The following is a 22863-nucleotide window of genomic DNA, read 5'->3' as shown; positions in this document are numbered from 1 at the left end:
TATTTTACGTTAAAATAAAAGCCAAGAGTCAAATTACTTTTTTCTATAATTAAAATTTGAAATATTGAAAGACGTTTTCTGTAATTTCTGTTTGTTTTGTATCCAATTGTGACTTTTTCAAACTGAGATTTTTAGGCATGTGATTTTGAATCGTAGCGACAAGGAGATCTTATAATGTCTTCCAATCTTCACCATGGAAGAAAACGGAATTAATGTTTTTCTAAAACTTGTTCTGAAATATGAATCAAATATAAGGTTGAATATTTCAATTTTAGTAGTAAACTAAGGGTACAAGGGTTTAGCTTGTTTTTTTTTTATGACAATGGTGTGAAATCAGGTGAGAATAGGTTTAGATTTGTTTTCAAGTGAATGATCTGAGCTATTTCTCCTCCTCTGACAGAAACAACATATCCAGCACGCTCCGAGTGCCACTGAGGGCATACGCAGATTTAATCCAGAGCATTTGGAAACTGCTGTGTTGATATGAGTGTGGGTGTGTGTGCATGTGTGTATATGTGTGTGTGTGTGTGTGTGTGTGTGTGTGTGTGTGTGTTTGTGTGTGTGGGGGGGGGGTACTCATAAGTCAAACACATGAAGGGCCAATCAGAAGGACCTGCGTGGGCAGAAAGCCGGTAGGTTACTCTCAGGAAGCTCTTATATACTTGACACAGGACAAACTTAGACTGAGAAGTCTTTTTGGCTCATTGGATTTGACCTGAAATCTGCAACAACCTGTCTTTTATTCTGAGGTAATGTACATTTCTCTGTTTAGATCAGTTAAAAATCATTTCAAACGGAGTTCAAAATGTTTTTGAAGCTGCTTCGGTTCTTTGTATTTCCTAGAGAATTTGTTTAATCCGTATTATCTCAGCTGTGGAGTTTATCGTCAGGTCAAGCCACACACCTGTTGATTTCCATCTGTTTGACACTCTGATTTGATCAAACTGCAGCCACCCATGTGCCCTCCGCATCAGCACTCTTTTATGAGTGGGGTGTGTGTGTGTGTGTGTGTGTGTGTGCGTGTGTGTGTGTGTGTGTGTGTTTTGATCTGTCTGTGTTTGCTGTCGACATGGTGAGCGCTCAGGAAGAGAGACTCTGACAGCTGGACGGCCCGGTGGAAGGCATGTAGCTGCCTTTCGGAGCTATTTATACCCAATCTGACCGGTGTCCGTTCATTCACGCCCCGCATACCACAACATTAAAGCGCCGTCCAATTGCAAATCTGTCTCTATTATGACTAAATGATGAGGGGGTGAGATATTGTGGGAATTCAATAACCTTAATGTCAAACCAGAAAAAAATGTTTGCTTATTAAACAGGACCTTAACTCTACTGGACCCAGTAACCAGGCGCTTTTTTTGGACTTAGCATTTTACAAAAACGTTCAATTTTCTCAAAAATATCACAACCTAAAACCACTGAAGTAAAATACAATTGGGGAGGGGGAGGGAAGGGGGAAGAAAAGAATAAAAAGCTTAATAAATGTACAGGTGTGAAAACAACTGACACCATGCCCAGATCTGGGGATCCAAGAGAGTTTGCCCTAAAATCAGGATGCAAGATGTTAAAAAGAAATCTCCAAAAACTCTAAGATGTCATCATAGGACACAGCAAGCTGTCAGAACTGTCAATATGAAAGCGTATGTCTGTCCAATCTGAGATGGTGCAAGTTTGACTTTTCTTGAATGTGTGCAAATAGAACAACAACAAAAACAACAATGTTCAGACTTAAGACTTCTGGAATTATGTTCTTTGGCCAGATTGATCTAATATTGGATTATCTGTACATCTGAAGCGAGGCCATTCTTACACTTTAAACCTCATGTCCAGAGGGGGGAAAAAGAGATTAGACATCAGCATTTAGGGATTAAAATCTGAAATCTGAATGCAGAGATATTAATATTAGTCTAGTCTGATCTAATTAAAAAAAACAACAAACAAACAATTTCTCCAATTTCCTCTAGTTTTTTCACTTCATAAATGCGCTCTGACTGTTACAGAGAGATGGCCATTCCCCGGATGTTGAACTCCAACACACCATTCACCATTGTTACCGGTGGCTCTGAGATCTCTTTTCTGGGCAAAGAAGAGAGCAGCCAAGGATGTGAGGAAGAAGCGGAGTCACTGGTTCAGGCCATAGGTCCACATCTGACTCGTGTGATGCAGCATGGCACCGCCAAACACGTGATAACAAATGGCCTGGAGGGGATTCCTCGTGTGTCCATAGTGGCACAAGCTGAGAGTAAGAACATAGAAACACAAATGCTTCAGATCGTCAGAAAGATTTTTAATTTCAGACAAGGTTAACAGAAACAGCAGTTTTCACTTAGTGGCACTATTTAAGTGATAAAAGCTATCCAAACCAACCTGACCTTATGTGGAATATTACTCAACTTATTCGATAATGAATGAATTCTGATTTATTTTTATTTATTTTTTTTTGTTGTACAAGCCACACCCAGAACTGATTACTGCCAAACCTGTCAAATGAAGAAATCACCCGGATGGAACATTTATGTCAACATGAAGTCAGTTGACAAATATCAGACAGCAACACAATATCCACCAACAGAAAGAAATTAAAGAATAGATGACAACAAAAGTCACTCATATACACCAATTTGGACAGAGTCGCTTTCTGTGTCCTTTTGAGGCACTTTGGTTGAGAAAACATGGAATAGTGGGGAACCTTCCCTGGAATGGAAGGCCAAACAAAATTTCTCTAAGATGACAAATCCATTTGGTCACAAAGGGACATTTGGGGAAAATATTCCGTGGACCGACGAGACAAAAGTAGAACATTTTGAAACATGTATATCTTATTGCATCTGCTCCCGGACCTAGATGACTTGCGGTAATTGTTGGTACCATGAACTCCTCCATCAGTTTCAAAAAGCAGGACAATGGTCGCAAAGAAGTCAACCTCTGTGAGACTAAAGAAAACAAGATAAAGTTTTGGAGGGGCCTAGTCAAAGTCTAAATTGAAATTCAACTGAAATGCTGTGACATTATATTAAACAGGCTCTTCATGTATGTACATTTTTAGTGTGAGTTCTACGCTAGAAGATTATTACAGCTATTAATTAAAATGTCTAAGAAGGAGTCGGCCTCCTGTTTGACTCTTTTATGGATTAATGTCCTCAACAGACAAAATTCTCTGTTGAATGTTTCAGTTGTCCCACCACAGAAAGCTAAAACTAGAACTGCTGGCAATTTGCCTGACACCCACGGCTGCCAATGTTTTGCTTCAATTAAGCTTTAAGTTACGACGAGGTGAAATGACTCGTATAAGCTTATATAAACATGCAAAAAGCCAAAAAATCGTTTTCTGTTTTTAGGAGAGGACTTTCAAGAGTTCAGCCCGTCCAACACTCAGAATCCCTGCCCGCGATCTCACCTCCTCCAGAAGCACAGGTATGCACGCCCTCTGACCTGCTCTGGGGGAAAAAAACCTCTCACCAGGTTTCTGAGGTTCGCCACTGATGACATCACAGTTAGGTACAACTGAATGATCTCATGCAGAAAATGAAGAAGGTGTTTCTACAGGTTTGTTTGTGGAGGATGAGTCATGTTGCAGCAGGAGATCAGGCCTCAGACTCCTTCTGTTACGTACTTTGTCAGGATGCTCATAAACATAAGTGATTCTACACCCTAATTAGCTGATATTGATGAATAAGTCAGAGTTTGAAGCTGAAGCCAAAGTCACTGTCAGATATTTTCCATCTCACTGTTCTTTTAAAAATATTAGAATTGTCTAATTTATTTCAAGTTGGAAAAGTTTCTGCCTGTCATTGTCTACATAAAAAAATACATTAAAAAAATCTGCAAGATGTTCTAAAGTTTTTGTTTGATATTTAAATGCCACCAATCTCTTTAATGTGCCAGAGAGAGCGAGAGGGAAAACCTGATTTGCAGACGAAAATATGCTGTAATATTGGAACAGAATCAAAAAAATTCATCTTAAACAAGTGATGAATGTTCCCTCCTGTCTTCAGATCTTTTAGTGAGGATGCTGCTTTAATATCCGACACAGAATATGAAGATTTAGATGAAGTGTTTCATCAACACCTCCACAGGAAACAGCGCAGGAAGACTCGAGGCCGACCGAGGGGGCAGGAGGAGGGAGGGGAGCCTCCGGTCATCCAGGGTTTGTGGGTGCAGGAGGTCGATTGGCTGAAGACGACTGGGATCATACCACCACCTCCTCAGTTCACCGACTCCTGCCGCCTGCCGGACTCCCGCATGTCTGGACAGACGGACGACTTGTCCGGCTCTGATGACAGAGGCGGCTCGGACTGTGACTGTGAATCTGCTTTCAGTCACGAGAGCGAGTCAGAGTCGTCTCGCTGCAGTGAATCTGATCAGCCTGGATTAGAATCAAACATTTCTGATCCGACCTCTGACTTGATGCACGTCTCTGGTTTTCGCTCGAATTGGGACTCCGACTCCTCGGAGTTTCTGGAAAGCTTGCAGGAAATTTCAGACTTGTCTCAGGCGACTTTCGGGTTTAACGACAGTGACTCGGAGTTTGATGAGCTGAAAGGCAGAGTGATGCAGATACCAAAACTCTTCCTTTCAACTTTCATTAACAACTCAATAAAACAGATTCTGGATACCTGGACAACCACCAAACCTGCCAATGAAGGACTTATATTCCATCATGTAAGATAAACATTTATTAGTTTCTTTTTCATTGTGTCAGTATTGACATGACTGTAAACTCGTAGTAGAACAAAATAATTGCACAGTTTAAAAAAATAAAATTAAAAAAAAACCTTGTTACTCAAGAATCGCCATATTGTTGCTTAACCTTTTAAACATTATATTTAGAGTTTTTGTTGGGGCTTGCATTTCATGGCAGTTAGATTTACTTCAATGTCCAACATTGCATAGAAATATGTACAAAACAAAATATAAACATGAGAAAAAGAAGTGAGCTAAAAAAAAAAAAAAAAAAAAAAGCATTGAGCACAGAAGAACACTGACAACAAGTAAGGACATTTTTTATTTGGAATCCCAAACCCAGTCATCAATTCATAACACAAATGCCACCAAAAACAGAAGTAATGATTATATGTGTTTTCGAAAAGACAGGACACTTTTTCTTTAAGAAAAGTTTTATTTTTTATGAACAATCTCTTTTCTGTTTAAAACAATATCCAGACACACTGTAATTTCTCACATTACATAATCATCCACATATTATATTGATGTTCCCCTTGAGTCAGAAAAGGGATTTTTATCAAATCCATATCTTCCTTGAAAAACCATAAATTGACTGGTTAGTGATCAATCGTGTCTGAGGCTTGTAAGATGCATCTAACAAGCTTAAGCCCAAAGCTTTCCTCTAGTTTAGCTTCTTTTTGACTGAAGGGAGACACAGAATGAATTAGGAACTCACACTATTTAGGAACCTCCAGACAGAAAATAGATACTTTTATTACATACGTTCTGTACACAGTTTCTGAGAAGGTTTCAATTATATTAACTATATGTTTTGAAAAATAACCTTCAAGTTATTGTTACATTACCTTTCAAAATGACCATCCAAAATATGCACTACATGCATCGAGCATGGTTCTCTTGGAGTTTTGGTACTTAACATTTCTGTTATGTTCCTTCTTTTAGCTCCTACACCCCAACAGCTTTCAGTACAGAGAGGGAGAGGAGTACTTTGTTCTTCATCACATCCAGAACGGCTCGTACGGCGACGTGTTTTGTGTTCGGGACAAAAGCAGTGGCTTTAAATGCGCTGCCAAAAGGGTCAGGACAGAAATCGACCGAGGGTCAAACTCCACGAAGTCTTTTGGGTTGGCTAAAAAGCTGAAACTTGTCCATGTTGTGGTCCAATCAGATTCCCCTGAGTCACTTCAGCAGTGAGGAGGTGAAGACATGGAGCGCCCTCAACTCTCCTCGAGTTGTGGAGCTGTTTGGAGCGGTGAGAGATGGGCTGAACGTCGTGCTCTTCATGGACCTAAAACCAGGTAAGCCGAACTACGATCTGTTCAAAAGTGCTTTTGTTCTGGTCAGAAAGGATGGACACGACTTGCCAAACTTTTCCAGCTTGCTTGGCCCAGCTTCTAAAGGAGATTACCTGCCTCCCCGAAGATTTAGCCCTGCATTACCTTCATCAGACACTAGGGGCTCTTGAGCACCTGCACCACAAAAAGGTGGTTCACCTGGATGTCAAAGGTGCGTTTCTGTACAAGTCTCAAAAACATAATCTATGATTTTATTGAATCAAGGATGATATTTTTGGGCAGGAAATTTATATATATATATATATATATATATTTTTTTTTTTTTTTTTTTTTTTTTTAACCACTGTATCATTGCCAGCGTTCAGATCTTACATCCAGAGGTAAAAGCTCTGTATCTAATTTAGTTTGAGTTAGTCTTCATCTCACAGAAATAAATCCAGAATAACTTGTCTTTATAGATCAATATTTTGAAAATATAAACAGAAAACTCAACAACTAAATAGGGCTGATTTGTGGAGATTTCCTTCGTCTTGAGCAAAAATCCCAAAACAGCCAAGAATCTATTGTTTGTAACGTATTTTTCTTTGTTTTTGATGCAGCTGAAGGTTTTGATGTATTTTTATTTGTTTTAAAATCACGAGATGAATTGGAAATCAAAAATCCTGGTGGGGAGAATACATCTCGGCATTAATAAGAGCGGTTCATCATTTTTCAGCGACAGCTTTAGTAAGGATCAGCGCAAGGAATCAGTCAGTATCAGCATAGTCCAAACTGTCATTTCTGAAAACGACATATAACAATAGCAACTATCTTTGTCGTGTGACCAGTGATTGTTCACTTTCTGTGGTGATAAGAGTCTGAAGGTTGTCAACAATAAAGCTGGTAGACACCTCTCCTAGTAATCCCTCCTGAGAGGATTTCACCGTTTCCACTTTCACGGTGTAGTTGAAGATGAGAACGGATAAAGTGAAACCACAAGTTTGTGATTTATTTCAGGAGATTATGACTTGAAATGTCGCTTCTGCAGCAGCAGGAAACCTCCGTGTACCCATTACTCTGACCGTCACCGACAGCCTCCTGCTCCTGAGTCTATGTTTCACAAAGAGTGCCTAATGCAAACGGGCTGCCACACTGAATCCCGTGTGTTGATTTTATTCCAGCTGACAATGTGCTGCTGTCTGCAGACTGCAGAGACACGTTCCTCTGTGACTTTGGTCTCTCAGAGATGTTGGATGACAACAGACGGAGCACTAAAGCATTTAGAGGTGAGCTGACGCTGAAACGTCTGCAGAAAGCTGAGACGTAAATTTGCATTGCTGAAGTGGTCTAGACTAGAGCACTGCTCGCACAAACAATAAATTATTGAAAGAAAGAGTCGGAACAATGGTGACTTTCAATTTACTATACATACTTTTCAAATATTATCACATTTTGCAGAATTCTGCAGAAAGTCGTGCTATTTCGATATCTTATCTCAATTTGCAGCTACGTTTTGTGCAATTTTATGATTACAATTATGTTGTACATTTCCACATGCCAACTGTGAAACAAGCAACCGACATTACTTTTAGTCAAATGCCATAAACAAATGATCAAGAATAATAATCATCACACATCAAATATATAAAGCTCCAACTTCAGTTGAGGGAGTTTCCAAAACATCCTACCTTTCTCTCTGTTTTTTGGCTAATTTTTGGCTATTTCCTGTGGTGGTTTTAGTGTCTTTTGCCTGGTTTAGCCATGGGTTCTGCAGTGGAAACACACCCAAAGCAACTTCCTCTCAGTACGTTTTACTTTCACTACAGTGGTGTCAATCAGAAAAAAGAAACAGAAAATATGAACTTGTCTGAACACATTTTAGAAATTGTTTCACCTGAAAAATGACTGGGCTTTTTGGGTCAGGGAGTTACCTCTTTCCTAAGGTTACTACAAACATTTGGAGCAAACCTCAACCAAAAGAATAAATAAATAAACCTTGTTCCCTTATTGTGTTGGTGAAATATATTTAATATTTCATTATAAGTCAGTGTGCAGGTCATGCTATTTTCATGTGCAATAGGAAAAAAAAAGTCAAACATATTTTATTTTGGAGCCAATGCAGTGTCAAAGAAATGTATGGCAGTATAAATTCACACTAAATCGATAAATATTAATTATGAAATACAACTTCAGTTCTTGTTTTTTTTTTTGCTGTTGTTGTTTTTGTATTTGCAGGAGCAGCCTTTGCTGGCACAGAGACTCACATGGCCCCGGAGGTGGCTCGAGGAGATCAAGTGTGCTCCAAGGCAGATGTGTGGAGCAGCTGTTGTATGCTGCTGCATATGCTCAATGGGTGCCAGCCGTGGACACGCTACTATTCCCATCCTCTGTGTCTCCAGGTCAGAATGTCTTCTTTAGTGTTACTTTCAAACTGGACTGGACAAACGTAGACGAAAATCAATAATCGTGGTTCTTGTTGCGTTTTTGTCACAGATTGTCAACGAGCCTCCACCTTTGTGGGAGGTGCCGTCCAACTGTAACAACTTCACAGCCAACGTGTTTAGGGCTGGGCTTCGGAAGGACCCAGACAGACGAGCGTCGGCTAAGGGCCTCAGGAGAAAAGCTACCAAAGCCCTCAGAGCAGGTTCACACGTTACATTGTAACTTTATGACAGATGGGATTCTATCAAAGTTTGACTTTGACTGTTAGCTCGACTTGGAGTAGTTGATTGAGTCACTGTGAGATTGATTCTGAGAAAAATATCTTAACTCTGAGTAGCTGTTCTGGGTGCCTGTTAACTCAAAGTTGCAGGTATCTGAATTGATAGTAAATTTTGGTTTTATTCTGGGAAACGGTTAGCTTGATCCAAAGTAGCTGTTAGCTTTAATCATTGTCTATGTGATAGTTTGGGATTAGTTAGGTTGTAGCGCTTACCCATTCTACTCTTAGTTTTTACCTTTTATTTGTAAACTGGCTAGTTAGCATTTGGTAATGTTAAACCTATACTATGTTTTGGTTAGTAACATTAAATGTTCAAGTAATCAGATCAGGAACTGGTTGAAAGCAACCTTAACTTCATAGCGATATTTTTTCATACAGTTGGAGGTTTGAGCTCTTCCTCCATCAAAGCCGCTTGTGAGAAGTTGCATCATGGCCAATGGGAAGACAGACTCTTTTTCCCCAAAGAACCATCATCATCATCCTCCTCCTCCTCATCATCATCATCATCATCCCAAGCCATTTCCTCAGACCCAGCTGTGTTTTGGGTGAGCCCTTGGAGGACAGTAGCAGTGGACGAGGACACGGCTGACAGGACAGGTGACATCGCAGAGACAGATCTCAGAACAGGGGAGTGGAACTCCCATCCGAAGTCCCTGCAAGATGATTACGACGAGGAGTTGGAGACCGGCTCTGAGTCAGAGGTGGACATATACATGGCTGTGGAAGAGGAGTGCATTCAGGAGAAGTGGCTGAGAGTCGATAAGGACTATGAGGGAGACTGGGAGGAGGAGGATGAAGAGTGGGATTCCTCTGGCTCCACTGAGTATCTACGTACGCTCAGAGGCCTTTTCCCTTTGCTGCGGAGAGGCCTGCAGGCAGATGAAGCTCCATGGGGTTCAGAAGAGGAGCTGGAATATCTCAGAGATGGTGACCATAGAAGCATCTGTTAATAATTTGTCAAAAATGGCAAAACATTTGACTTCTTGAGCAGATATTTGGCCAAAGAAAGCATCCCAAACAGTGACAGCAATGTTGAAAGTTTTATGTCTGTAATATAGTATTCGGATGGGAGTATAGTTAAAAAAAGTATATTCTCATTGGACAGATTATTCAAAACTGGTTTTCTAAATTGAATTTGACACCCCACAGCTGTTCTTGATTAAACAATGTAGTAGGAGGTTGAGATCATGTGTAAAACAACAACTCAGTTTAACAATGTTTTCCAATGTTATGTTGTTATATAACCATATTACTTTTTCAAGTGCTGAATGGGATGTTTTTACTACTTCAGAGTCTAAATTAGTTATAAAAATAAAAGACATATTTACTGTATTCAGTCATAATATCTAACCCTGTCTTCGCTAAGAAAGATAAAGAATAACTCCTGGTTTTAACTCTTAACTCCTCACTGTAAAATGTTCTTTTCACTGTAAAATGTTCTTTTCAGATGTTCCTGTAGGGACCACAGTCCAGACTCCATCCCCAGAACCTCGAGATGAACCTCCGTCTTGCTTCAGCTGCTCGGACACGTCGCACATAGATGAGGTGCACAAAGTCGTACTTACAGCAGACGACGAAGAAGTCGCCACTAAGGCAATTTTTAAGAATATCTTTGTATATTTAAGGACTCAGAACATTCATCTGATGACCTCAGTTCTGGAGTGTTTTCTTCCTGCAACAGTCACTCCGGTGGACAGTTGGTGTGGATACCTTCAGCCGATCAAATATCGCCACGATGCTTTGAGGGTAACTTCACTGTAAAAGTCTTGTATTATATTTGCACACTATTGAACTGGTTGGTTGAATTAAAAATAAATAAATAAAAAAAACTGACAAATTCCAGGTGTTGACATTTGGATAGAGGACCTTCAAGGGAAGTGTTTTAGGATCAAAGAACGGCGGGAAGTCAAAGTGGGTCATGTTGCCATAGGAATCAGCGATCAGGTATGAACCTGCTGTTTCAGGTATGAACATATGCTGAGAGGTTCAACATCCTCTCAGCATATGTTCATATGAGAGTCTCTGGCTTATTCATTTAGATATGATCAGATTGGACCTGATTATTCTTGTGCATTTGGGTCAGTAGTGGTGCAAATCTTGGACGTTTGTCATGGCGGCCTTCAGAATTTAATATCTGTCTTGTAGTGTGAAAACTTGAAAGCTCAGTATGCTGCCAGCAAGTCTGACTGTACGTCTTTTGCAGTCTGTCGAGTGCTTATGATCTCTCTTATTGACTGAAACATCTTTCTTGCATGGAATGAAACATCAACATAACGATGTGTGTTCAATTTTATTCAGGGGGTTGTATAATTTTAAGAAAGCGGTTGCCAATTAAAGGAGGATTTATTGTTTAATTTGAATGAAATCGTCATTTATTTATTGCTAATACCTGAACAGTTTCAAATTCTTCCAAGAAATGGGGCTTAATTATTTTTGCGTCCAACTGGAAGATGCTCTTAGAGTACAGTTCATGTTTCCAGGTTGTTGAGCTGTTGACACCTCAGCTTGTCCTCGATCCTCACAAATCCTCCCATGTGTCTCTCAGATCTCAGCGAAAACCTTCACTTTGGAGACTCTGGACAGAAAGACGGTGTCCTTCGAGGAAGAGATCAGTGAATCAGGATCGTGGTTCCGCTGCGTTCCTGCTCCTGACAGATGTCAGCGCTGGAGCTGGAGAGTCCAAGACGGCAAGCTGGAGCTCAGAGAATGAAACTGACATTTAGTAGTCAGTTAAGCTAATTTTGTTGCAAAAAAGAGAGGGAGAGAGAGAAAAAACAAAAAGCACGAGAACTCAAAACGCTCAGAACTTGAAGGAGTGTCACATTGTTGTGACCTGGGACCTCTGAACTTCTTCATTCTGATCTTCACAATGTGCGGAGGTGGCTGACATGCGATGAAACTCTCATAAGCTTTATGATGACACCGTGCTGTGGGAATATGATGATGGGAAAACTCCAGGAGGAGTGTGGCTAGTAAACAGAAAAAATATATTTGCACTGTTGGAACAAAAGACTTTCCTTACAACGTCCTGCTGCAGCAGGACTGGCTTGTTGCCACAAGGCAACGAGGCCCACGGAGGATTCTCGCTGTTCAAACACCTTTCTGCACACTCAGCAGATATTCACCAGACCAGGCTTTGTGTTCCCAGGCCTCAATGTCCAGTTGTGATTATCTGTAGCTGATGCCTTTGGCTCTTTAAATGAAACAAATGATTTTGTGCCTTACATTTGATGTCTTTCAGAGTTGGTTTAAGATGGGCGTTTCAAACACATTGTTTCCTCTAATCCGTTTGCGAACTCTGATTCGTTTTCACCTGTGACCTCTCTCACCAGCAGTGCTGCTGCTCACTTTGTTTTGCGTCTGTCTGTCGTGCTAAAAATCCAGGACGTTTGCAGTTTCAAAAAAAAAGCTAAGGCAACGTCCAACTAAAGACCTTTTGAAAACCGTAGATATATTATAGAACACATTAATTTAGAAATTTTATATCTGTACAAGTATGTTTGTCTGAGAATTTCCCACCTACTGTTGGTGTTCCTAATATGCAGTATTATTATTTTTTAAATGTGTTTCTATTATTCAGCAGTAAATATTCTAACTTATAGATTATTGCCTTGTCCTCGTTTGTGCAGCAACACAACTGACTATTTACATAGCTGCACAAATGTCATTTTTCCAGTCAAAGTGTCTGTAAACTGTGAACAAATAGGGGAACAGTTGACACCTTGGTTGTTTGTTTAGATTATTTTCTTGCTTTAGCTCCTTAACTTCTTTTTTTTTTTTTCATTCCCGTCAGGTTTACAACTGGAAACAAAACTAGTTCTCAGCTGCTCTGCGAGTTCTCTTTGCTGGTCAAACCCAAGTTTTAGGATTTAGATCATGAATTTTATCAGCGTTTTCCTCGAGGCTTTAAGACGTGAGGAAAATGCACTTTTTTTTCTGCGTTGCTTCTATCTGTAAAACTGAAATATTGCTTTTTGCTGCGTTTCCGAGTCATTGCTTTGTTCAGATGCGTTCTTACACTTGACCAATGCTTTAAATGTTTGCCCAGACATCTGCGCATATAGCACATTGTAAATGTTTACAGCTCTAATAAACAAGCAAAGCTTTCGATCTCTTACGTGTCAGGAAGTGTTTCACATGTGATCATGTGGCTTGTCACATGGTTTCCGTGATATTATCAGGATTTAAAACCTGAAATGGAAGAGTGTTACCATTGAGCACAGTGAGATTTAGATTTTAGATGAACAGAACATGACTTAATTTTTAAGAAGATATTTACATCATGAGAAAACAATTGCTCAGATATTATTCCAAACTTAACTTATTTAAAATTATGACTAACTGATTTACCAAAGCAGCTTCTTCCATAGTAAGCGTAATAGTACTGGAATACTATTATGCTTATACTAAACATGGTTAAAGATGTTATGAAGATATCCAGTATTTTAGCTGATTTATCAATGGAAAAAGAAAATACAGAAAATATAAAGCAGTTCTTTACCCAAGATTGATGTTTGGTCATAAATACCATTTTGGAAAATTTCACCTTGTTTGAAATATTACATCTTTAATTAAAGGGAGTTTAAAGTAAATTTTCTAATCACAAATTAAAGGGAATTCTTGTTTTTTTTTATGTCTTCATCAATCTGTAAAAGTACGGAAACTTTCTGGCGGTATGCTATTAGTATACTATTCTTGTTTTGTTGTTATTTAAAACCACCTTGGTGATTTTTGTTATTGTTGTTGCTGTTATTTTCATTCCTGCCACTGTTGGTGATCTTGAGTTCATTTAACAACCTTTAGCTGACCTCTGTGACTTTCAAATACACCAGATGTTTTTTAGCTAGTTTTTTTTTTAATCTCTGTGATTCATGGCAACACTTTCCATCTTGTGATCCTTTTTAATGTTTTTTTTTTATTTTTTTTTATTTGCTGTATTATTAGTCAAATTGGCAGTTATTGTGTGAGTTCAACTTAAACTCTGTGACTTGAGGATAAATATTAACTGTCTAAAGGTATTCTCCACCAGAGGTTTCTTAGCCTCAAAAGCAAACATGCAGAACTTTATGTACTGGTGCTGTAATGTCAAAACCATTTGCAGATTTTCACAGAATCTCTTTCAGAATGACTCTGAACACAGTAATAAGCATCAGGAAGTTACAACGTCAAATTGGCAATGTGGCCTATTAGATCATCAACTTTAGGAGTGTCTGTCCTAAAACTGGAATGACTCGTTAGGCCAAGTATGGTAGATTGTTGTAACATATAATCAATCCACTGTTCTAATGCTGAGTCCTGCTTTTGACAGAATAACAATTGTCATAGACATGCATGACATTTTAATTATAAATAAATAAGGTATGTTTTTAAAAAAGAACTAGGTCACCAGAGTTTGTTTTTATGTTGTTGTTTTTAGTACTTAAAGACCAGGCTAGACTTGTATGGTAACTTTTTCTGATTAAGTTCTTCCAGGTCAGAAAGGACATTTCTTTTCCTATACATGCATCTAGTGGCTTCAGATACCCACTAGAACTCACTTCTAATTTAGAATAAAAAGGCTTGATTACTGACAATTTTACCCCTTTAATATTTTCTTGTTAAAAATGTCTAATATAATTCTTTTTAAGAAATCTAAAAGAAAACTTATACCCAGTAAACGTTCTAACATTGTGTACCAGTGCTTTCAGCAAGAAGTCAATCAGACTAAAGTCTGATTGACTTCTGATTGACTGATTGACGCCGGCAAGATGCTTATTCAGAACCAGCTGGATTGAGTGCACTTAGGGGTTATTTTATTTTAAATGTAAAGTGAATATGTCAGCTACACATAACAGATTCAAAAATGTTCTTTGACCCAAAAGGCACATTTGTGTTTTCTTAAAAAATGGTATTTCTTATGCACTGAAATCATAGTCATGATTTTATTGTTATAAAACTCGCTCCTAAAACTAGCCCATATTTTATAAAATGCTGATTTTATATGAATTACATCTTGGATTTAGGAAGCATATGGACAAAGAAAATGTAAAGTATGCATGTGTGCTTTTATGTATTCTATGGTACATTAGCTTGCCATATAGGTATGACTTCCTCGACATTTTGTACACTGTGCGCACAAGGATGTGCCGCCGCCCTGATTGGACCATTGGATAACCAAGGCGGGTTATCAGTTACACTATTTGCGCTGCGATTGGTCGTGGCTTCAAAGTGGGAAGTACGCCGGTGTCTCCCTGGTTGCGCAAAACGCCATTTTGGAGTGACAGTGAAAGATAACGCAAAGATCGGGTTGTCGTCTCTGTAAAGGTAATAACTGACTAAAAGACGTTTATTTTTGTACTTTAATGTTGCAATCTGTGTGTTAGAAGTCTTAATGTCCGAACTGATCGATTTGAGCGGCGTTTGGAGTGACGTCACGGTGTTCTCTGAGCAGTGACGCGGCAGTTCGCTAACGGCAGCTAGCGCGACAGCAGTTCCTGTCACGGCCGAGCTAAAAGCAGCCACTGCGGTTCCTTTTACCGAACTGGGCTTCGGTTGTAACTACGTTTGTTAAAACTATGTGAGTGTTGTAAACCTTCGTTGTGTGTTGTCGTGTGTCAAAATCCGCTACGTTTTAAATTGTCAACGAATCCAGTTAGCGGCTAGCCAAAGCATCCGCCCTTGATGAAGCTAACGTGGCTAAAACTACACTCCGTTTACTTTAGATTTAACTGTGTTTTTATTCTTGTCCATCCTGCCACTCGTAAACGTTTGTTTAGTTTGAGGTCGAGCTATAAACAAATAACTAAAACTAGAAATTTTAATATTATGCGTGTTACTAATACCAGGTTTACCAGTTAGAACAGGCCTTTCTTATCAAGTAGCTCGTTAGCTATTAAGCTTATCCGGGTGAACGAAAGCTCGATCAGTGTAGCGGCCTATAAAATCTGTTTTAGTTTTGCTCAGATCCCGTTTTGTTGTCTTAAGTGCGGTACAAGCATTTGTATATACCTTCAGATAATAAAAAAAAAAGCGGCGAAATAAACTGATTTTAACAATTGAGTAAGGAAATATTGTAGAATTGTTGATTAGCTGTGGATTTGAACAAAAGCCGACAAATTGGTCAAAGATAATCAGGGGAAAAAAATTTGTCTAAACCTTTGCCATTTCAGATCTTATGTTGACTTTTCTTTCAGTAAAATTCCACTTTATTTTACAACACAGTAAGTCACTTGAGGAACAGGTATGTTCGTAAAATAATTACATTTTTTAGGGGACTAATGACAAGTGTGCAGAGATGTCAGATCACTAGATTTTTGTTTTATGTGTCCCTAAAAACATAAGTTTTAAGTATATGGAAGAGTTTAAAAGTTTGTAAGGAAACTTAAGTGGTTTGTTTGGCCGAAATTGAAAGGTTCATCATTGCAGTATGCCTTAGGAAAGATCAGATCTTTCCTTAAAATGAAGATGAATCGGGGACAGAAAAATGAAATGTTCATCACTTTTCTTTTATTGTAGCTTAAGTAACCTGCTCATGGGTGATGTTCAGAAGACTACAGTCTGATGCAACTTTGCTTCCTTACTCCTTAAACCTCATCCTCGCATCCTTAATGTGCTACTGGATCAAAATGTTAAGTAGGTGTGAGAATAGGTTCTGTCTGGTTCTAATAAATTTTTATAGATAAGCTTCTTTCAGCACACCAAGCTTCTTGGTTCTGCAGAGCATTTTTTGAAGACTTATTTTGACTCATTTCATAAGTTTTTAATGAGTTTTTGGCTGTAAAAGGTTGACAGTATTCTATTTTTTTTATTTTTATTTTTGTATTACATCTTGAGGTGTATTGCCAAAACGACATAAATTATGCTGAGTTCTCTTGATTTCTAGAAGCCGTTTTATTATCAGCTCTAAATATTAAAGTTTTGCATTGAATTCCGTCTTTTGTTTTGTTTTTCTTGGTGCTGTAGTGATTCAGCTGACTCTTGTGACTTTGTTTGAGGGAGTCTTCCAAATGCAGACATAACTGGGAGATTATTTTAGATGCTTGACTGTAGAACCTGATTATCAATCAGTAAATTTGCAGTAACATTTTTTTAAAAGTTACAATAGGTTAGGCTTCTGTCTGTACCTCCTTCCATTATCTATTCTTAAACAAAGGTATACTTACCCATTGTGTATGGATTTGGTATTCATGGCAGTGAAATGTTTTTGATTGAAAAGATATATAAAAATCAAAGAAGTGTTCATTTCTTGTTTGTATGTTCTCTAAAAAAATCTTACACGTGTCCAGTTCATCAAACTAGGTTTTTTTGTTTTGTTTTGTTTTTTTGCTGTTATTTGTGAAAACAGATTTTGGTGAAACCAGAAATGTGATTCCCCATGCTGGTCGTTTCTGTTCTAGCAGAAGTACTTTAAGTCATTCCTCTTATTTTTCCATAATTTCCTCTTTGTGGAACAGAATGCACCCTTTACATTTTACTTAATTCCTGCTCTTATCCGTACACTTAAAGATGTTATCCGGTGCTTAAAGATGTTTCACCCCCTAACGGTTTTTCTCTCCTATTTTTCAGCTTTGCCAACATGGGGAATGTATTTGCAAGCTTATTCAAGGGCCTGTTCGGCAAAAAGGAGATGAGAATTTTAATGGTTGGCCTTGATGCTGCTGGAAAAACAACAATCCTATATAAACTGAAGCTTGGAGAGATAGTCACCACCATTCCCACTATTGGTAAGGATTTTTTTATATATATCTCTTTTTACCTGGATGTACAGATAAAATGTTTTTGAGGTGCCTAGATTATGGATCATGATATAATTGTAAGTAACAAAATTAAGGTCTTGCATGTTTTAACAGTTTTTGTGCCAGTTTAAAGAACTGAATATAATGTAAGTTCTTGTTTGAAATCACATAAGTGTCTCTGCATTTAAGGTCACTGGTTTTAGATAAAATTGTTTAGTCCTTGACTTGTTTCAGACTATTACTGACTCTGGTAGTATTTGTGTAATTTACATTTCAGAAATGTTAAACTGCGTGCAGGTGGAATTTCGAGGTTTATGTGGAACAAGTTTATCCTCAACTTTCAGGACCTTGACTTTTTTTCAAAGACCCTTCAGCCTGTGACTCATCAGTGCCTTTTCTTCCTCCTGCAGGTTTTAACGTTGAAACGGTAGAATACAAGAACATCAGCTTCACGGTGTGGGATGTGGGCGGTCAGGACAAAATCAGGCCGCTGTGGCGCCACTACTTCCAGAACACTCAAGGTGAGGGGTGACTTCAAACCCGACTGTGTTCACTTCTGCCTATAGGTGGCCTTGTTGGTGCATAGAAGATGATTTTAAAGCAAGTGAACCAGTGACTCATGCTCCATTGTTCCATTCTGAAAGGATGTATTGTTTGACTCCTCCCTTTCCTGAAATCTAATTCATCAGGAAATGCTACGGACTGTAGAGGGTGATTGCCGTTTAGTTGTTTTCCTAGAAAAAACAACAAATTACTTGTGTAGGTTTGGCATCTTGATGAAGATTTTTTTTATGTACCAGAAAGTTAAAGTCATGATTAAAGAGAGTTAGATCACTTTAGTCCTCGCTGGTCAATGGACTGCTTGAAATATTTGTTTAAAAGTGGTTTTGCTCTATCTAAGGTTTAGTTCATTTGTTGGGTAGTAGTTGCAAAGCTCTTATTCCTTAAAACTCTGAGTGATTTAAATTGTTCCAATTTATAGATTTAAAAGTGGGCAAGCACAATGTTGGCAGTTACCTGGGTTACCTTCCCCTGTTCTGCCTGTAAGTCCTGAGGCTGGAACGCTCCGTCTCTTTAACTGAACCTGCCGCATATCAAATGACTGTCTCAGATCGCAGACATAACAGTATCCTCTATCTGTTAAAAGGGAAGCAGTGGGTTGGATAACCGTATTAATAACAAATTGTATGTAATTACCACAGTTGTTAGACATTTTGCTTTTCTTGTGACTCCAGAAAGTATCTATGTTTATACAAGGTGCTGCAATGGTCAGCTCAGGCTTTCCTACACTTATTTAAATTAATATAGTTTGAACCTTTTAGTGAAATATATTTTGCTTCATTTTTCTACTTTGAAGAGCACAATCGAGTGTTATGCAGCTGCTGTTATGTTTGTCATTTACTGATCTGAGAGCTCTCTCCAGATTCATCTAAATATTTTATCATCGGTTTGAGTTATTTGCTTTATTTGTCACCCAAGTATTGCTTTACTTGGCAGCACAGTAGGTATGTTTGCATTTCAAGCTCCTCAGTGTTATCCTGAAATGAGTTTTGGTTATTAAATCCCAGGGAGTTATAACCAAACTGAAGTTAATTATTAATGTAACAAACTCTTTGAAGTGGCTGTGCAGTCTGGTCATAAATGAGAAAATGCGAAAGAGATATGTTGAGGTTCCCCACAATATATCATAAACATTTTGTCATCGTAGTATCAGTGAATGTGATATTTATATTGCAAATGACTGTTTTGATATGGTGCAGCCAGAATGTGTTGGCAAAGTTTCAAGAAGGTTGATATCCTCTCAGATAGACGTTGCTTGTTTCTGCAGGGCTTATTTTCGTGGTGGACAGCAACGACAGGGAGAGGGTGAACGAGGCGAGGGAGGAGCTGTCCAGAATGCTGGCTGAGGACGAACTGAGAGACGCTGTGCTGCTTGTTTTTGCAAATAAACAGGTAAGAGTCACATTTTTGGTTCTCTGATGCGCTTTCATGTTCCTTTGACAATCAGATGAGGTGATTCCACACGTTCTTCGAAAATAAGTGTATTTTCCGCTCGGCTGCAGAATTTGAAGCCACAAACGTTTTGAAAAAGAAGCATTATGAAATTGTTTGATCTCAGATTCTCTTTAAATACAAGTTGCATGAACCGAGTTGGAAAACTGTTAGACTCAGATGGTTAGAGTAGTCATAAAATTATTTAAAAGAAACTAAGTAGGAGTTATTAATTCATCAGAATAAACATAGATATTGGTTCAAATGTACAAAGTTTTCCAGCAGTAGAAGCCAGAGAAGCTTATAGATCACCATCTGCATTCCTTCCTCCAGGATCTCCCCAACGCCATGAACGCTGCAGAGATCACAGACAAGCTGGGCCTACACGCTCTGCGTCAGCGCAGCTGGTACATCCAGGCCACCTGCGCCACCAGCGGAGACGGTCTCTACGAGGGCCTGGACTGGCTCTCCAACCAGCTGAAGAACCAGAAATGATCCATTCCACCAGTTTTTTGTTTTGTTTTTCCTTTTTTTTTCTTCTTTGTTTGTGGTTTATTTTTATTTTATTTTATTTTTTTCTGTTTTGACACCGCTGCAGCACCGGACCCCGGACCCCTCTGCTCCATCTCTACCCCCTTTCCCCGGACCGACCCGGCTCTTTTCTTTCGAGAACTTCCTTCCTGCTTTCTCCTCTTCCGTCTGTGCTCTCGGGGCTCGAGCCTGTGCTGCTTGTGTCTGTGTCTGTGTGTGTGTTTGCGGGTGGTGTGTGTGTACAAGAGCGAATGAGTGTGTGTTCAGCGAGTGTGTGTGTGGGCATGAAGGCGTCTTTGTGTGTGTGTCGGCTGGGACTGGGAGTAACCCTGGCGTGCCTTTTACACACCTCCTGTGGAATCAGCAGTCCGGTTTTCAAGACCTTTCTCCATCCACCGACGTCAGCCTCCTCCCCGCTCGGCCTACCCCCACTCTCAGTCTTGCACGGCCCCCTTCTCCCCACCCTAACTCCGCAGAGGAAGCATGGTTTTCATACGGCAAAGAAAGAGCAAGGGTGTAAGCTCTCCTCCCTTTAGTCTGATCTGTGATAAGTAGAAACGCTCACCCAGTGTAGATCGAATGCTAAATGTTAATTTTAACCTCCTTGATTTTGAAACCCACCAGTAAGAGATTCAGTAAATTGCATCTTAACCTGTATCAGGTCAAAGCAAAATCAAAAGAAAAAAAAAAGCAGAGTTTGAAAACGCGGGGAAAAAAAAGCAGTTCATCCTCGATCATTCTGGTGTCATTTGAAAATCATGCTGTTTGTTTTATTATTATTATATTGGAAATATAGCAGATTATTCCTATTGATGGCTCGCCAGTGGACACTAACTTTCTCCCCGAAGCACAAGGCAAGCCAACAATCTTCAAATAAAAGTCAAATTCTGTCAGTTTACGTATGCAGCCCACGTCTTTTCTGCTCCCTCGGTAGCCCTCCTTTTAATTCCCCGGAGTAAATTGGATCTTTTGAGTCTGATGAATCATTCTGATGGCGTTCTCACACTCGTACTTAAGCCTGAGAACAGGAGCTTCACATTATTCCTTTAAGAGATGTTACATGTTTGTTTTTTCTGTCATTAGTTTTAGCATTTATATTGTACAATGACTGCTGAACCAAATGCATTTGAGCAGTATGACAAATCCTGAACATGGACGTAGTAAGAGCATCTCTGAGGGCCTGACCTGATTTTTCTTTTTTCTTTTCTTCACCAACGGTTGACGGTTTTTCTTTGAAACCTGAAAGCATCCAGCTGTTTTAGCTTTCGAAGTCGGGATGAAGGATTGGCACCAAAAATGAAGGCTCTTTAACTGTGAACAGTCTAGACAAGAAGAAAGGAAAAATGGCTGGAATGTCTGGGTGTTTACAGGCTAATACTCCTCATTTGTGTTGCTGCATACTTAAAAGATTGAGGAGTGCAACACCAGTCCTCCTCCTCTTCCTCCTTTGTTGGCAGCGAGCTGGAAGGACTCGGTGGCAGACCTGTTGAGGGGAATCGGTGTGCAGTTACCTGGTGCTGAGACTCAGCAGGCGTCCTCAGTGTTGAACCATGGGGGTTAAAGCTGGCACTTCTGTCAAGAAAGATTGTAAATCTGTAAGTTCCCCTGTAAACTGTTTCTGTGGGGATTTGCTGAACACATTAATAAACATGATTTGATCCAAACTCAAAGACAACTCTGGTTTTTATTTTTTTTAAAACGGTGGTAAATGTATTTCCCTTCCACCCCACAACAGCCCTCTAGTTTTCCAACTAAGTGGAGAATTGCAATAAATGGATAAGTTTTACTTTATACTTTGTCAGTTACACATTGCTAAAGGAAACGCACATAATCATTAAGTCAAATTTCAAAAATTTGCTGAAGCTGTTGAATTCTAATAAATCCTCAATTTGGATCTTTCAATTCAAATTCAGGCTTTTATATATTTACACCTTAAAAGGAAAATAAATGTCTGTATTTTAAGTATAAAAAGGGACTAAGTCATATTTTGGAATTAATATAAATTGGTTTATATATGCTTGAAGGTTTGCTTCATTCTCAATTTTACAACACATTTTCTGACAAGTACTTGATTTTTGTTGGCTAAGCCACTTAAATCTCATCTATAAATCAGACTTTAATTTTTTTTTTTCAACTCAGTCTACGAGCCAATCCAGTTTCTACATATTTGACAGTTTTACTTTGAAACATTTACTTTTTTTTTTCTACAGATTTTTGAGCAATGCATAGATCTTTCAACAAGAATTTAAGAAACACAATTGTGAAGGTAAACGCCACATCAGCCTGAAAAGTTTGTCCATGCATTTATGAATTACTGACTTGCTTCTTGCTCTTGAAATTATTCACTTTTCCCAAAGCTACATTGCTTTTACTGCTTGCTGAAATAATCACATAAATCTGCACCTGTGTTGTTTACCATTTAAATTTTGATTTCAATAGGTTTTTTTTTTTCAGATTAAAATCTCAGCAATATCCTTTATAGCTAGTTTTCAACAAACCAGACAAAACCAAATAAGAAAACAATATGAGTTTTAATAAACACAAAGGTTATTCCAACATACCTCAGTATATGACTGAAAAGTGCTTTGTTCTCCCACAGCAGTCTGTGAATATGTAACCTAAATAGGACCACTGGTTAAAATGTACAAAAACACTGCTTTGACTACTGAAGAAACAAGTAACTCAATTGTTTCCGTTTTGCTCCAACATCTAGGAGACAAAGGATCATCTGTGTAGAAATATAAGTTCCCTGAACGTCAGAAATTCTGATATTCTTTCCTGCTAACAGCTAACATCATGATCTTCAATAACTGGAAAATCTTAATGAGTTACAACAACATTTAATTTCCCTTTGGGATTAATGAAGTATTTTTGAATTGAATATTGATTCTGACATGACAGTGAACATAGTGTTTATTTTTAGAAATAAAATCCACAACACGTG

General features: G+C 38.8%; 2 protein-coding genes across 4 annotated transcripts; both read left to right on the top strand.

Annotated features, from left to right (window-relative positions):
- Positions 1–636: 636 nt before the first annotated feature.
- map3k14b (mitogen-activated protein kinase kinase kinase 14b) lies at positions 637–12792 on the top strand. Of its 2 annotated transcripts, none has more exons than XM_016681108.1 (15): positions 637–749; positions 2001–2242; positions 3339–3414; positions 3996–4662; positions 5629–5763; positions 5855–5984; positions 6064–6192; positions 7166–7246; positions 8196–8359; positions 8454–8604; positions 9061–9609; positions 10130–10227; positions 10308–10428; positions 10526–10626; positions 11228–12792. In XM_016681108.1, exons 2-15 carry the CDS (start codon positions 2005–2007, stop codon positions 11390–11392), a joined length of 2805 nt encoding a protein of 934 aa, XP_016536594.1. In that variant the 5' UTR covers positions 637–749; positions 2001–2004; the 3' UTR covers positions 11393–12792. The 2 variants fall into 2 exon arrangements, with proteins under 2 accessions (XP_016536594.1, XP_007570934.2); XM_007570872.2 differs by having other exon boundaries at positions 7142–7246.
- Positions 12793–14876: 2084 nt separating this feature from the next.
- Positions 14877–21580, top strand: arf2b (ARF GTPase 2b). 2 transcript variants are annotated; one of them, XM_016681114.1, is made up of 6 exons: positions 14903–14985; positions 15113–15238; positions 17227–17384; positions 17807–17917; positions 19225–19349; positions 19722–21580. In XM_016681114.1, exons 3-6 carry the CDS (start codon positions 17237–17239, stop codon positions 19881–19883), a joined length of 546 nt encoding a protein of 181 aa, XP_016536600.1. In that variant the 5' UTR covers positions 14903–14985; positions 15113–15238; positions 17227–17236; the 3' UTR covers positions 19884–21580. The 2 variants fall into 2 exon arrangements, with proteins under 2 accessions (XP_007570904.1, XP_016536600.1); XM_007570842.2 differs by lacking the exon at positions 15113–15238 and having other exon boundaries at positions 14877–14985.
- The last annotated feature ends 1283 nt before the right edge of the window (positions 21581–22863 follow it).

This window comes from Poecilia formosa, unplaced genomic scaffold (assembly GCF_000485575.1).
Source record: "Poecilia formosa unplaced genomic scaffold, Poecilia_formosa-5.1.2 Scaffold7, whole genome shotgun sequence".
Taxonomy (NCBI): domain Eukaryota; kingdom Metazoa; phylum Chordata; class Actinopteri; order Cyprinodontiformes; family Poeciliidae; genus Poecilia; species Poecilia formosa.
Note: the sequence above shows the minus strand (reverse complement) of the source record. Positions and strands in the feature narration are given on the sequence as shown.